Below are 16,179 nucleotides of genomic sequence, written 5' to 3' on the forward strand. Positions count from 1 at the left end.
AGATTTTTTCCTAATAAAAAAAAAAAAAAAAATAGGAGGCATGACTTTCATACCATTCCTCATGCATGGACTGATGGTCATGTCGAATGAAGAATAGTCCAAAATACTGGTTCATAATATTATAAACTGCTAGAGAGTATCTCTGGTAAGGTAGTCCTCTGATAATCTGTAAATTGTTTATTGGACAAGACCAAAATTACTGCCGATTTTCAATAGAGGGCGTTATTATCTTACACAGAGCCTCCGTAGCTCAGTCAGCACGAAGCCCTTTGGTCGGAAAGACCTGGGTTCGATTCCCGTCCGTGATGTGAGGAACTTTTATCTGGTCTCTAAACCGGTCTCATACGGAGGTAGGATTTTTTCACCGGGAAACTAGGTTTGCCTTTTCCCCCAGAATAGGCAAACCGACCCCGTAGAAACACGCATGTACAGACATAGGACACACCGGGAGGCATAGGGCCAACCACCTTATCCTCGACGCAGTCGCGGTTTCGAATCGTAACATGCCATGCCTAATACGAACCTAACAGGCCACTAGGCCTAATATATGTGAAAGGAGGATTATCTTACACATTAAATCCATCATTAATTCCAGGTGATTTTTTGTTGTTAAGAGCGATGTCACATCAATCAATCAATCTTACATATTAGCAGTTTCAAAGAAGATAACTCGGATAAACAAAGCAAGAAAACGAGGTTTTTGTAAACTCAAAGAATATTATCGTAAAAATACAAACCACATCACCAACCTGTTTATTATTAGTATTCTTTCCAATCATTAAAAAAAAATCTAATTATTCAAATCATTCCTTCTGGAGTTTAAAGATGACTCTCACCAGAAGCAAATAAATCTAACGACACTATACCGGAAGCATTATCCTTTAAATTCGTTGTTTTTGCTTGTACCACTTTCAGAGATACATCTGCTCACTTATCCACCATTTCTCTTCCAAAACACATTAATTTATTTTCGGCACAATGCCTCATTATCCCCCGATGCATGTTTCTGTGAATACAGGTAACAAAATCTATGCATATCAGTCCAGACGTACCCTAACTAAGGTCTTGTACAACCTATATTTATTGATATCCCTGTCGTTATTATGTCATCTCTCTTTATGTCATCATCACCACCTTACAGATATCAAAGGGTTCTGCATACTTCCAAAAGCCATATTTCCATCTCGAATATGTTTCCATGCCAATATAAATGCATGGAACTGCAGTATACGAAGTTTCCCATCCATGATGGCCTACATATAGAACCTTGTCCTCATCTGCCCAGTCCAGTATCCTCATTCTGAACTCCGTCTATAAAATCTTAACTATTACTCCAAAATGCAAAATATGCCTTTTATTTGATGCTTCTCAATCGATACCACTGTTATCCAGTGGACTATCTTTTTCTTTATTACTTCTTTGGGATCCTCCTCGTAAGATCAATTCAACTATTAAATTCAGCGCTCTAAATGCTATATAATAATAAGCATCAGCTGTATTTCCTACTGTTGCTTTTTTACGAGAAGCATTCCAGGAACTTTCCATACTTGTACCAACTGATAAGCCAGCCAGTACTTGTCTCTACAAACAAAGTTACTGATATCACATAATCTGTGACGAGCTCAGAGTCAAGGTCATAATAAGAACAAAACGATAGCTTAGTTTTAGTGAATTCATTCTCCGTCATCCTGTGGCGTCACTGCAGTAAGGATTTCCGAAAAACCGTAAGCAAAGTATGTTTCGTATTTTATCATTGTATTTTGTCGTTTGGTAAAATGAGTTGCATCGCTGAATGTTTTACGATATCGTCCATTTCTAACGCGATATTTGTATTTTATTATATAAGCTAGTTGCAAGAAAAATATCAGGATATTTTTAATTAAATTTTATACAAAACGTGTGTTATTTAAAAGTTTAATAACAGAGTATAAAATATTATGCAGAAACCGTCGTAATATTTGCAGCGACATCATAGAAGGTAAAATAGAAATAAAATACCGTAGGATCAAATTTTATTGAATTTATATATCTTGTATAGGACGAGTAGAGTGTAATAAAATCTTTTATATTTTTAGTAAATAGTAAAATAGTAAATAACAAAATTCTTTTAGTAAAATATTTATGAAATATTAAACTTTTCTAAAATCTTATGTTGACTTATATTAAAATAATTTCGATCGTAGTATATTGTACCGTATTAATTGGCGTCTTAGGAGAACCAATGCTTTATTTGATTAGCTTAGTTTGGTACTAATTAATTTGATAGCATTCATTTCTTTTCGGCTTGGGGGGGGGGTCACTCTTGGTAATCCTTTGTAAGAAATTACTTCATGATAATAAAACATCAAGAGAACTTAGCAATTGCATTTAGGTTAGTGAGAAACTCGTCGATATGTTTTTAAATTGCTGAAAGCCTTTAAATTATGTGTAAGTAATAGATGCCTGGCTAAATAACCAAGAGAAAAATGCAGAAAAAAAAAAAAAACTGGCGCAGAATTACAGATGACAGAATGAATGCAAAGTAAAAAACAAACCACATATAAAATGGGGTATATAGAAGTATACAGAACCTATGGGAGGTGGCAAATTCTATAGTACATTAATTAAACGTGCTATAGGTATAGGGGAATACATTTGCGTAGGCCAAGGGCGAGAAAGTAGCAAGTTATTAATGTTTCTCTTGAAAAGGCTGGAGGTTGTGATTGTTAGACACATTTAGTTAGGCTGTTCCAAAGAGCGGTTGTTCGATGGAATAACAAGCAGATTCGAGAAGTAGGAAAAAGATTGGACTACTGCTCATTGATTAGGGAAGTGGAAAGAGATGGAATGATGGATGGCAATCCATGAAAGACATACAGCTGAAATAAATCTATGAGACAGTGGATGAAATTAGTCAGCAAGAGAGGATCATCTATTACTCGAATTTCTCTTTTCTAGCCAGCATTAAGAATTTTTAGGGAGGTATTTGATGCACCACACTATTCCAAATGAAATTCCACTAGATGAAAATAGTGTTCTAAGGATGGGCGAATTTGAGATTTGTACGTAGTTAGTACGGGATTGGTGTAAAGAATCATTTTGAACAGAAAAAGATGACCAGTGGTTTAGAGGCTGGGAAATGTTTTAGATGTGAAGGCTAGATGTAAATGTAAGTCCAAGAAGAGCTCAAACCTCAAGGCACATTTTGAGAGAAAGAAAACAAGACTATATTTCAGTTAACATTGAAGGTAACTAGATTGGTCCTCCTGAAACAAAAACAACCACAAAAAGCAGAGTAATTACCTACATATACCTACATATGCATATTACAATATTTGGAGTTCAAGTGTGACAACACAATCCATCCTTGATTGGAAAAAAAGACTTGAATTCGAATCTTGTAATGACACTGGGAATATATATAAGAGCTTTCTCAACTGTATATGCAGTACAGTAAACAGTTTTTGCCCTTAGCGAAGCAGACAAACGGTCTGAGTATACAGAAAGTTAATATTCTGTTTTTCGCCCATTAAAATTTAATGAAATTAAGAGAATTCGAATGATTGCAGAGTGGGGTAGACCTTCTCCTAATTAGTCCTAGTTCAAAATGAAAGCGTCAAGCAATAAGGTTGTTAATAACTGCAATCCAGGCAATAGTTGTCTACCCATCATCTACTAAATGATAATATACCTGTTACCAGTACCTAGATATACAGACAGTATTAATCTTTTACAATAACCCTTTCCAAATTTCGTGAACTTTACGCCTTGGAGATATGCAGATCTAGCATATTGTTCTTTATAATCTGGCATAATTCGAGGACTAAAATAGTCCAGTAAATAAAATTGAAAAGACTGGACTGGACAGCTTTTAATAAAAATAGCAAATTTAATCGAAATAGGCGATGTTATATGTTCACATGTTCTTAACAAATGGCGATGAACTAAGTCATCATTATAACATGCCAAATTATAGATAAAAAAATAGAATTATTAGTCCCTTCCATATGTAAATGCTATTATTTCAATTTTTTTTTTCATTTGAAAGTGTATCAAGCTCGTGTTAGTTAATTATCATAGCATATGTTGACGTATACTGAGTGGGAGTATATTTCATCTAAATTCCACTCACCAACCACTCTCCAGGTAAACAAAAAGTCATACAGGACTCTCTTACGCAACACACCTTTATACAACTTCCAAGAATGAACTCCTGTTTCTATCCCCTCCCCTTTCAATCCTTTGAAAAATATCTTCAGTATCTATTTGTTGAGTACCCCGTTAGCAATTTATATGTCTCAATTATATCGCCCCTCTTCGGCCTATTGACTAGCGTCTGTAATCTATATTCTCTCAACCTGTCTTCGTAGTCAGATCCCACCATACCGAAATTGCTTTTGTTATTCTCCTCTCTTCTAAGAAGAATGCCAATATTCTTCTTAGTATACTGGCATTCCTTTGTGCTGTTTTTTTATTTTTATTTTTGCAATATGTCTCTTGAACTTCATTTCTTTATCCACCAATATCCCAAGATCTCACGCTTCCTCGACCACCTGTAATACAACGTCTCCAATATGATACGCAGCTCTACTTTTTTGGGATCCAAAATGCAAAACCTTACATTAACTGGTGTTAAATTGACACCCCCCACTTGTCTGCCCACATAGCCAATTAATTCAAATCGCTCTGAAGCAGTACACTGCATCATTCCTAATAACGTTTCCCATCTGCAAACAGCTGAATATCCGCTTGCTGACCACTCGCAATATCATTAACAAACAAACTGAACAGCAGTGGCCTTAGAATAGAACCCTGTAGGATTCCACTGGTAACTCCCCTCCTGAGAGACGTGGGAAGCGTCTCTGAAATTCCAATCCCATTTTCCTTAACTTATACCAGTTCCACTCCAGAAATGCAAACTGGTCTGTAATTGGAAACATCCTTTTTACCTCAACCTTTATGTAATGGAACAATCTTGCCCTCTTTCCACTCTTTAGGGATCGTTGAGGACACTAGACTTTCATTAAACAACCCAGTTAAGGGAAGTGTCAGTTCCTTAGCACAGCGCTTCCCAAACTGTGGGCCGCAGTCCCCTTGTGGGCCGTTAGTTTTGTTGAGGGGGGGGGGCGTGGAATAATGAAAACAAATTTAAAATGTTTTAAAACCATGTCAAATGTGTATGTAAGATGCTAAAAATGCAATAATTGCATTTGACTTTTGCAATATTCGCTGTGCATGTTTTGTATTGAATATAAATACAATAAATATTATAATAACGTCTGTATTACGATTTTTCCCCCGATGGGGGCCGTAAAATATTTTAATTTTTCCAACGGGGCCTTTACATTCATAACGGGGAGCACTGCCTTAGCACATTCTTTCATAAAATGTGATGAAATTCCATCTAGTCCAATAGCCTCATTCACATCAGTATGACTTAAGCAATCATAAACTTCTACATCACTGACCTTCAAAAAACTATGTTGAAGTTTGATTCCTGAACTTCCAGTTTCCTTAGAACAGTATCATTACCATCAGTATGAAAAACCTTAGTAAAATGATCAATGAACTACTCCACAGTAACTTCTTCCTTGGTTCCTATTACATCGCTAGAAACGAAACATACAATGTCAGTGACAATTATAACAATATGCATTGATATATAATTAAAATATAAATAGACATATATATATAAACTCGACATCTGTATATAACACAAACACATTAAATATACAGACAACACCAATGAAAATTAAGATTCTTCTATCAGTCAGATATTACAAATTTATATCTAAGATTATTAATCCAGTCAATGGTCGCAAGTGTTGGAACTAGGGAATGTTGTTCCTCTTCTTCGTATGCTCTCAGTGGGCATTATTGGCGAATGGTCTGCTTCTCACTTAAACAGTCACATTGTGGGGAACGAATTTTCTGGCACTTGTAAAAAAAGTCTGCACATCGACCGTGGTTAGTCCTTAGCCGATTGAAAATAATCCAAGTCTTACGTGGAAAGTCATATCCAGGTGGTTGTTCTTCAATGCAGGGAAGGTTGTGGTGACTGTGGAAGAGTGGAGACGCGAATGGGAGGCGTTTGCAGGTCTAGACCTGCAAACGCCTCCCATTGGCGTCTCCACTCTTGATTGACATCAAAATTGTCCTCCAGCAGTTTCATAGCAGTACTAATAGGAGGATATCTCGATTTCAATCTATTTATTAAATGTGAGGCATCTCCATGCACTGAAAGATGGGGGTTTCTCTGAATCTTTCTATACTTCCTGCATGAGTATAGAAAGCCAGCTCTTCTCAACGGTGGAGGAGGGATATGGTTTAAAATAGAGAGCCATTATATAGGGGTACTCCTGATTGTCCCTGAAATAAGGCTCATAATGTTATTGAGCTGTTTTCAACCAGATGGATGTGTGCGCTGTTAATCCACACCAGAGCTGCATATTCGGCGGTGGAAAATACAAGGCCGAGAGTTGAGCCTCTAAGCGTCGTCGCAGAAGCTCCCCAAGATGTTCCGGTCAGTTTCTGAATTATATTATTGCGAGTCTTGATTTTGGCCAATGTGTTCATGAGGTGTTTTTTAAATGTCAAAGACCTGTCTAGAGTTATTCCCAAATATTTTGGGGTACTATTATGTCGAAGACCATTAAAGTAAACCTGAAGTTCTCTATTGGTAAGTTGATTATTTAGGTGGAAACAGCAGGTCTCAGACTTGTTGATATTCGGTTGAAGACGCCAATTCCTGAAATATCTACCAAGAGAGTCCAAGTCTGTCGTCAATGTTGTCTCTGTAGTTTTTATTGAGCCACTACTTGTTGCACTTTATAGATTTCATGACTGTTCACATCTTCGAAATTTATATTTCTCATAATATTCTCTTCTGCAATTCCTGCTTAATTTCCCTGTTCATCCATTTAACGCCTATTTTGTTAATCCTTTTTGATTTAGGCACACAGTCTGTTATTGCCCTCATCAAATACTTCTTAACTACGACCATATTAATTTCTTTTTCTTCAAGTTGTTTTTCCATAGAATTCCTTCATATTGGTCCAATTACAAAGATTAAAAATATTAAATTACCAAAATAAATTTCAAAGATTTCTCTACACAGATCGTCAGAATTTAAATAGGTTTGGTACTCAATCCGCTTCGAGGAAAGAAGGGTTATGATTCGTCACTTCACCAACCATTCTCAATAAGTACCGAAGGTCCAAAACTACGATGTCCCTTTTAGTGACTTCAGAGGAAATGCAAACGCTTTTTAGCCAAATCCCTGGTTACTTAAATTGCAGTCAAAATTCCCTTATGTCAAATGTTAGTCTGGCTGCTCTTCTGCACTTTCTCCGGCATATCAATATTTGTTTTCGAACCAGAATGGCAAACTTTCTACAGTACACTAGATGAGATCTAATTATCTTGTTATGTAGATTATCTAATCCTTAAGGCATTCTCTTTCTCTCGTCCGTTAAACAGAGGGATGGAAAGAGATTACATTAGACTGAAAATTATTGATGTTTTAAATTCTTTCCTTCAGACATTTCTATGACTCCCGAGATGTCGAATAATTCAGATCAAGAAAATGAAAGACAAGACGAAGAAGAAGAAATATCGGAAGATCAAAATGAAGAAAAGCAAGAACAAGTCTCTGGAGAAGAAGATGAAGAAGAAGGCGAAGAAAACGAAGACGATCCTAATGTCAATAACAATGTTCAATTAGTGATTGATCTCATGAATCGTTTGGCGAGATTTTATCTCATCAGACTTCACGAGGTCCTAAGCAACAGTAAGTAGTTTGTGATTTGTAGATCGCTTAAAATGAAGACATGGAATTCATGTATGTTTCCAGCTCTCGTGGAAGATAATATTTTTTTTTTTGTTTTTTTTTTGTTTTTCTTTTCAGAACGGTTCGTGGGTACCAAGTGCATAGAAATAGGAGGTGGCCCAATGGTGTACGCTTTGGCGTCAGCAAGCGCTTGTTTCCGCTATCTCGTAACGAGTGACCACTGCGATTCCAATCGAGATCTTGTTGAAAAGTGGATGAAAAAAGATGAAGATGCCTTGGATTACGCACTGGGATTTAGATACATAGCCAATCTGGAAGGCTACAGGTGAAGCTCGTAATTCGCAATATATGATAACGTTTTCCTTATGAGGATGGTTCAATAGATCACACATAGAGGCTTCACGAAATTCACAATCGAACAATTAATCAAATAACGAACAATCAATTTGTATATATAAATTTATTTGCATCCATAAGTTTTAATTGTTCACCCATACTTTCGTCAGAATTTGGTACAAAAATATCTGTTCTAATACTGCAATCACCACTATGCCCAAGGGGGGGGGTGTTCGCAAGTCAACGGACAACCCCATGGGTAAGATGCATCGTGCCATGTAACGGATGATACCATACTGAGATGGAACTGCAGGGAGTCAACGGGTGCTACGAAGGATAATATGTAAAAACCGCCATTCGTCGACCGACAGGTTGAATGCGGAGTTCCGAGCATTGACGGGAACACGAATCTGCACAAACCCATTCAGAACAGAAGCTAAAAACAGATTTCCATGGTCGGACCGCAATATGTAAGCCCTACATTACCCGAACTAACATGCAGTGATGTCTTCAGTGTGTAAAGAGCGTTTTCAGTGGGACGTGGAAGCTTAGAAAGCTGTGTAATGGAGCGACGAATCGCGCTACCCTCTCTATCAAGCAGATGGACGGGTGTGGATGTGACGGATGTTCGGTGAACGTCTCTTACCAGAGTGCGCAACCGCAACTATGAAATTCGGAGTGACAGTGTGATGGTATGGTCCTGTTTTTCCTGGTTTGGTGTCGGATCTCGGTTTGTGGTGCCACGAACATTTTAGGTATTCCTACTTTGTGGCGTTTCTATGGAACCGACCATCACCTCTTTCAGCAAGACAATGTAATGTGTCATAAAGCTGTTGCTGTAACTGCGTGGTTTGTGGACATGAACATTACCACATTTGACTAACCTCCATAGAGTCCTAATCTCAACCCTATTGAACGTCTGTGAGATCAACTGCACCGTCGGATGAGATCAATGGACGTCACCTCACAAACGTCCAGGACCTCATCATATACCTGCAGGAAGAATGGGCAAAATTCCAATTGATCACTAACGTACGCTTGTGGAAAGTATGCCCGATCGGTTTGCTGCAGTCAGTGCAGCCGAAAGGGTCCTACATCTTATTAAGGTGGGCACCATAACTGTTTGTTCTTCACACTATGGTGTCCGTTGACTTCTTTCCAAGCGGTGTATATTCTGGTTTTGCATAGCGTGAGTGGTGACAACTGCTTTAATCTACTGTAGGATATAAATGCTAAAGTAGTATTATATACACAGACAGCTTTATTGCATAAATCAAGTCGCATTTTAAATCAAGAAATAATACAGATTGGCAGGTGTCATTGTGGTTATACGTTGTATTCTGTTAACTGAATTTTATTTTTTTATAGTTTTTTGATAATTTGTCAGAATTGAAATAGAACGTCAGAGGCACGAATTTCCCATTCAAACTTTCATCACCACGTTCGTGTTTACTCATTTTTATTTTATTTATTTAATTCTTTTTGTTCATTAGACAATATCGCTACACTTTAAAGAACCTGAAATTTCCACGAATATTGTGCGATTCAGCGAAAACCTTCAAACCTCTCCATAAATATCACGAATAAGTGTACAAGGAGGTCATTCGATAAATCTTTGTTCTTCATGACAGCTCATGATTTTCTCTTTCATAAACTATCCAGGAAAACATTTGTCAAATAAGTCGATGAGACTGTGTTGACAGATGTTAGAATACCTTGTACACAGTTTGTACTTCGTGTATACCACTTCGTATATTCTCTCCTCAAAAGCCAGGAGAAAAAGGATGGCATACCCAGCTGGTCACCATAATAGAAAATGCGACCAAAAGATTGATTTAATCACAACATATGCATTCTCGCAATCTTCACTTATTGGTAAAATGAAAATGAATAACTGAATTGAACTTTGCAATGTTTATAGTCACTTCATATGACTGGACCCAATCAACTGTGTAGCTAGAACTTTTGTCGCCCTGGGTGATCCCTGAGTTTTCCGTCCCTCTCAAACACCAAAAATACTACAAAAAGTCAAAACGGCATATAGGGAAATAAATTAAAACACTATGTTTACTTTTGAAGTAAAACTTTAATTTCAAAATTCTAAAATGTTATTTTTCTTGTTTTTCTGTTAGCAAAATCGTCGATGACATTGGCGAAGTCTATTTCATAGTAATTCTTAATCAGTTTTATTTAGAAAGTATTTTAGAATTAACTACAAAAGTTCAAAAAGGTTCAACGTGTCACCCGGGGATGACTCCCCCTCCGCCCCTCCCTAGTTATGCCTCTGGACCCAATACAGTCCATATACTTGAGTGGGTTTCTATTGAACCATCGTTACACAAGATTATTTATATGATGTTTATTTACATTTATTTCTATCATTACTGTTAAAAGAGTAATAAGTGAAATCCTTTCTTTTAGTGTCACGGTGATCAGCATTCATTTTAGAAATTATGGACTTTACAACCTTGTTATAAATAACTCTTTTAATATGCCAACATTTCGATCTTCATATTAAGATCACCATCTGGAGCATATACAAATATACAGGACAAGTTAAGTTACATTACATACAGTAAGCTAGAGAAACAATGAATCGATCACAAGTTATTCTACTGGCATGACCTCTAGTGAAAAAAAAAATTAATTATTTATAAACTACATTAAGCTAAATTCTATTTATGATAACATGAATAAACATTCTTTCTTACAGATAGTTTTCTTTCAGTAACAATGATGTCTTATTTTTAGCATAAAAAATCAGCTAACGTCTTTTTATTTAATTACAGGAAGTAGGCAAAGCCATTTTAGCCCTATCTAACTTTTGGAGACTAAGTGAGCAGTTCAATCTCCACTGGCAGCCAATCAGATATAGCTACCCAAGGCTATCACTAATTAAGCGGCATGCAGTGAAGACAGACGGCTGAACAAGTGCCACCATCTCGTGGTCCCTAACCCTAACACAATATATTTAATGTCTGAAATAATGTGGGTTCTATGGTCAATTTTCTTGAGTTCACGGGACGAAAAACCTTAGTTTACGGGAGAAAAAACCCGCTTGCCAGAGTGCTAGAGATCGACTAACTCGGGAACCGGTCAAAAAAGGCTTAGAAAAATTTCCTCTAGTGGAAGACTAGATTCAAAACAAAGTCTTCCTTTGTTCCTATATTTAATGTGTCGTTTATGTTCTTTTTGTCTGATAGGAATTGTGCGTTCTGTTTCTCCTATATATGGTATGTTACAGTGCAATAAATACGGTATACTCTAGGGCGGGCCAGCAGAGGGAGTGGGTCTTTGGATGAGTTGAGTAAGCTTTTGAATTTTGCAGGAGATTTAAAGGTGGCTTTGAGGTTGTATTTTTGTAGTATTCTGTTTATTTTATCTGATGTCCCTTTAATGTAAGGAATGGTTATAGTTTTATTAAGGTCTTGTAGAGAATTTTGTTAATGGAGTTTTGGCTGTAGCCATTTTTTTAAAAAGTGTTGCTGATAACTTTAAATTCGTCTTTCAGTGCATGTTCACTGGAGGAGATCTTCAAAGCCCTGTTTTTTAGGATATTAATGACTCCTAGCTTTTGTTTTGGGTGGTGGTAAGAGTTTATGTGTATATATTGGCCTAATAGATTTATTAGTCAGTTTTGACGTCTCTGCCCCTCTTTACGAATGTCCAATCAATGACACAATCCTTTTTTTTTTTTTTTTCAGAACAAATTCTGTCCAGATATCACTGCGCTCTTTGCACATGTATTGCATTCTGGTTTATTTGTATGGAAAAACGCCTTCTACCTACAAAAGGAAAGCACAACCATGGCGAGGAACCATTGCTTTAGGTTCCTCTCGTTTAAAACCCAAAGTCTGGCTTAGATACGTTGACGATGTTTTCGCGATCTGGTCCCATGGCCGCCAGACACTAGACACATTCCCTAGCCACCTAAACAAACAACACAAACGCATACAGTTCGCAATTGAGATTGAAAAACAGAACACACTTCCGTTTCTAAATACACTTGTCACACGTCTTCCTTCTGGCAATCCTTCCTTCACTGTTTATCGGAAACCGACACATACCGTCCAATATATACACATAAAACTCTTAATATGAAGATCGAAACGTCGGGATATTAAAAGAGTTGTTTATGACACGGAGTTGTAAAGTCCATAATTTCTAAAATGAGTAATAAGTGAAAAAGGCTCATGTTATGTCATATCACATTCCTACCGATTTATTTACAGATTTAAAAATATTAATTTTTCCAGACTTTTTTCTAATCAGTTAATGCCTATTTGTTCCCGTATAGGGAGTAGGCGGGGCCGTTTACCCTATCTAACTTTTGGAGACTGAGTGGGCAGTTCAATCTCCACTGGTAGCCAATCAGAGAGATAGCTGGCCCAAGGCTATCACTGATTCATCGGTACGCAGTGAAGAAGGCGGCACGCTAGTGCCGCCATCTGGGGGTCCCTAACCCTAATACAATATTTTTAATGTCTGAAAATAGTGTGGGTTCGACGGTCGATTTTCTTGAGTTTACGGGACGAAAAACCCGAGTTACCGGGAGAAAAAACCCGCTAGCCCATGCCAGAGATCGACTAACTCGGGAACCGGTCGAAAAAAAGCTTAGAAAAATTTCCTCTAGTCGGCGACTAGATTTGAACCACCAAATCCTTTCTTCATGTGGTCAAGCGCCGTAGAATGCAAACGCCACTTCTACTGAACTACACAGGCTCCAGACTATTGCACTGCATTTAAATATTAAATGCCTCCATAGCACAATTTAAAACAAACTGACGACGGAACATTGCCAAAATCGAGAGTTCGATTCTCGTCATGAACAAGAGGAATCTTTGTATGGACTTTTTTCAATTGACAGTAAGTAATCCAGCATGATACGGCGGTTAGCAGGATTTTTATCATGAAAAACTGAGATTTTTCATTTCGCATACAGGTAAATCGGCCTGTACTGACAAAAATGCTACTGGAGGAAGCAGATGGCGTTGTGTGTAGATGGAGGATTGAGTAGCGTAAATAGAGGTTGTGTATATACTTATAGAAGAGGGACAATATGGCAATATGTTGCTATGATCTAGACAAGACGTCGACTGTATCTCCTGCTTAATCGCGATCCTTTCATCTTCTCTCTCTCTCTCTCTCTCTTGCATTTGTATTTACCAGGCAACACATATTTTACGAAGCATTCTAGGTGCAGAAATACTGGAAGCGTTGTAGTCGCTGTTCATTGTCATTAAACGTCTAACTAGGTTATTGTTCTCATTTGTTTATTATAATTGAAATCAATCATTAGGGCAAGTCCAAGCTCAAAAGAGAACTGTCCTATTGAATGAAAAAGAAGAGGACGGAATTCTGGGAAAGCTGCAACACTTAACATGAAAAAAGTGTATCGATATAACTTGCTATAAGAATACGTGGAAAGATATAACAAAAGCAGAAATTGTGTAATTATCCTCTAATATTTCCACGCAGGAATGGTTGGAAAACCAGATAAGAAATAGTAAATAACAAAGTATTAATTAAAAATTAACAAAATTTTTTTTTTTTCTAGCGATCTGGATAAAGGAAAAGAAGAAATCGAATCTCGCCTTCGACGTCATCTGAGGGCCGCAGTGGTTTGCAACATCCTCACCGAAAACGTTCTTCCCAAAAAATACATGCACGAATACGATCTCATTATTTCAGCCTTGTGCTTAGAATGCACCTGCTCCGATTGGTCAGCATTTAAAAAGGCAGCTAAAAATTTAAATCGGTTGCTACGTCAAGGAGGAGGATTGATATTAATGGGAGTTTTGGGTGCTACGTTTTGGGCTCTGAAAGATCAAACGTATCCATGTCTGTCAATGGACAAAGAACACATGGAAAGTAGACTAAGCGAAGCAGGATTTGGACATTTCGATTGGAATATTCAACGAAGAGAAGATGACCGGAAGGAGTGTGGAGACTTTGTCGCTGTGTTTTTCTTATGTGTTGAAAAACTCGAATAAGAGAGAAAAAACATTTTAAAAAGTTAACTCAGCTTAGAATTATGAGCATCTCAATAAAATGAATACTTCGTCTATTGATATATGAGTAACTCGAGAAATCTTTGCCAACAGTTTTGATTCGTCATAATGAATAGTCGAGTATAAAGAATGAATCCTTGATATTTTCCTAATTTTTTTCTGCTGGTGACATCACTGAATTTGTTGTAACGGCATTTCCAAAATGTTGCATTCGTGTCACATAAATAACAAATTATTGTGCTATTTTTGAGGTTCCAGAATGTCACATCAAGTAATGATTAGGGGGTAGATCCTGTATATGGAGAGAAGTATTTATCATTCCTGGTGATAAGCTAATAGTGTGCAAAACTATTCAACGATGGATAAATAGATAAAAACTATCTTTTCACAACGGGGACATCTGTCTATCCATGAATGGACAGATTGTGAATGGTGTGAAAAGGTAGTTAGGGTTGGTTGGAATTATGGTCAAAGGAAACTAAGAATATATGATCAGGTACTATGCCTGTTAGTTGCGTATGTTCTTTTGACTAGTTGGCCAGTTTTGCAGATCAAAAACTCTGCCGTCTCCATATGAGATCGGATAACTCACCTTCCGTTTAAATTTTTATAAAGGTTCTTTGCATCTCGAACGAAATTCGAACTCAATGCCTTTTCAACCAAAAGTTGTCATCTATACTACCTGAGTTACAAAGGCTTTCTATCGATTTCAACTTTGTTCCTATCTCCACAGGAACAAAGTTGAGGATACTAGATGTAGCTGTTTCTTCAACAGCGACTAACGGATGTAAGACCTGGAATCAAAAATCTGACAAGAAAGGAAAAGCTGCTTTTGATATGTGGTTTTGCAGAAGGCTGTTGAGGATATCATATATTGAAAGGTGAACAAATGGGTAAGTACTGGAAAGGATTAGTCGAACGTTAAGGCTCTTTAAGTATATTGATAGAAGAAAGCCGAAATACTTTGAATACATTGAAAGGATGGGAGGACTTCTCAAAATAGTAACAGAAAGTAAAGTCCCTTGAAAAAGAGGAAGCGATAGACGCCTCAGTGAGATGGATGGATGAATGGTGTGGCATATAACCGAAGAACGGAATGACTATAAGACATCTAATGATGTCCGGTGAATCGATGAATGGATGAAGTGGTTTTTGTGGCATGGAGTGAATCTGTCATGAGTCCTTGGACTCTTAGGAAAGGTGTCACGTAATAATAATCTCATCTCATCTTCCTTTTACTCTCTTTTACCTTGCGGTGTCGAGGGTTTATTAATCATCGGACCTCATACCGTTCACAGGATATGGTGGTCAGCCCTACGGCCCGGTGTATTCAAGGCCGGTTTGCTGGTTGAAAAAAAACTCCAGGATAAACTGGGGGAAAAAACCCTACTGCCCGCACCCAAGACCTGCTAACTTGGCTATGGCTGAGGAAGATCCTTCAGCTCCTCACGTCACTAACGGGAATCGAACCTAGGACACTCCTTCCCCAGACATATGGTTGCCAACCCCACAGCCACTAAGCTAACCATGCGGACATTAATTAATAATAAAAATAATAATAATAATTATTTCCATAAAAATACATTTAAAATAAAATTGTTGGTAAAAACGTTTCGATTTACTCCTCATGATATCAAACATTTTCAGAGCAATCAAACAGTTTATTGATATCTGTTCAGATTTGCATATCAAGATAAGCACATTGCTCTTATTGATATCTCTAACCACTTGTGTATACAGCTATAAAACTAAGAGCATTCAAAAACTCATCGCAAAGATGAGTTGCTAGCACTGGTCTCTGATTTCCGAAATTCCAACCGAATTTTTAGATACAAACTATATTTTTTATGAATTATTTATTAAGTAAATTAATTTGTGTTCAATTATGTGTTTATTTATACATGCTTTTGTAATTATATTTTTTGTTAACATATAAAGTATCTTTTATTAATACTTTTGTTGAATCTTTTTCATATGATTAATATGAATTGTTTAAAAGGTTTAATAAATAATGTTTATGTTTAATGAATGTCTATTTATTTAAAAATATTCCAACATCATATA

General features: G+C 37.0%; 1 protein-coding gene across 1 annotated transcript; it reads left to right on the forward strand.

Moving 5' to 3' along the window:
• The first annotated feature begins 1,722 nt into the window (after positions 1 to 1,722).
• On the forward strand, positions 1,723 to 15,945 carry LOC150093242 (nicotinamide N-methyltransferase-like). Its single transcript, XM_090413677.1, has 4 exons — positions 1,723 to 1,733; positions 7,520 to 7,768; positions 7,886 to 8,093; positions 13,662 to 15,945. The coding sequence occupies exons 2-4, from the start codon at positions 7,528 to 7,530 to the stop codon at positions 14,095 to 14,097; spliced, it is 885 nt and encodes a 294-aa protein (XP_090269803.1). The 5' UTR covers positions 1,723 to 1,733; positions 7,520 to 7,527; the 3' UTR covers positions 14,098 to 15,945.
• Positions 15,946 to 16,179: the final 234 nt, after the last annotated feature.

Source organism: Typopeltis vanoorti, chromosome 24 (assembly GCF_054136105.1).
Source record: "Typopeltis vanoorti isolate ZY-2024b chromosome 24, IOZ_Tvanoo_1.0, whole genome shotgun sequence".
Taxonomy (NCBI): Eukaryota; Metazoa; Arthropoda; class Arachnida; order Uropygi; family Thelyphonidae; genus Typopeltis; species Typopeltis vanoorti.

Coding starts and splice junctions, on each gene's coding strand:
- LOC150093242 (XM_090413677.1), top strand. CDS start 7,528: ATGACTCCCGAGATGTCGAATAATTCAGATCAAGAAAATGAAAGACAA. Junction 7,769..7,885: donor TCACGAGGTCCTAAGCAACA/GTAAGTAGTTTG, acceptor TTTTCTTTTCAG/AACGGTTCGTGGGTACCAAG. Junction 8,094..13,661: donor GCCAATCTGGAAGGCTACAG/GTGAAGCTCGTA, acceptor TTTTTTTTCTAG/CGATCTGGATAAAGGAAAAG.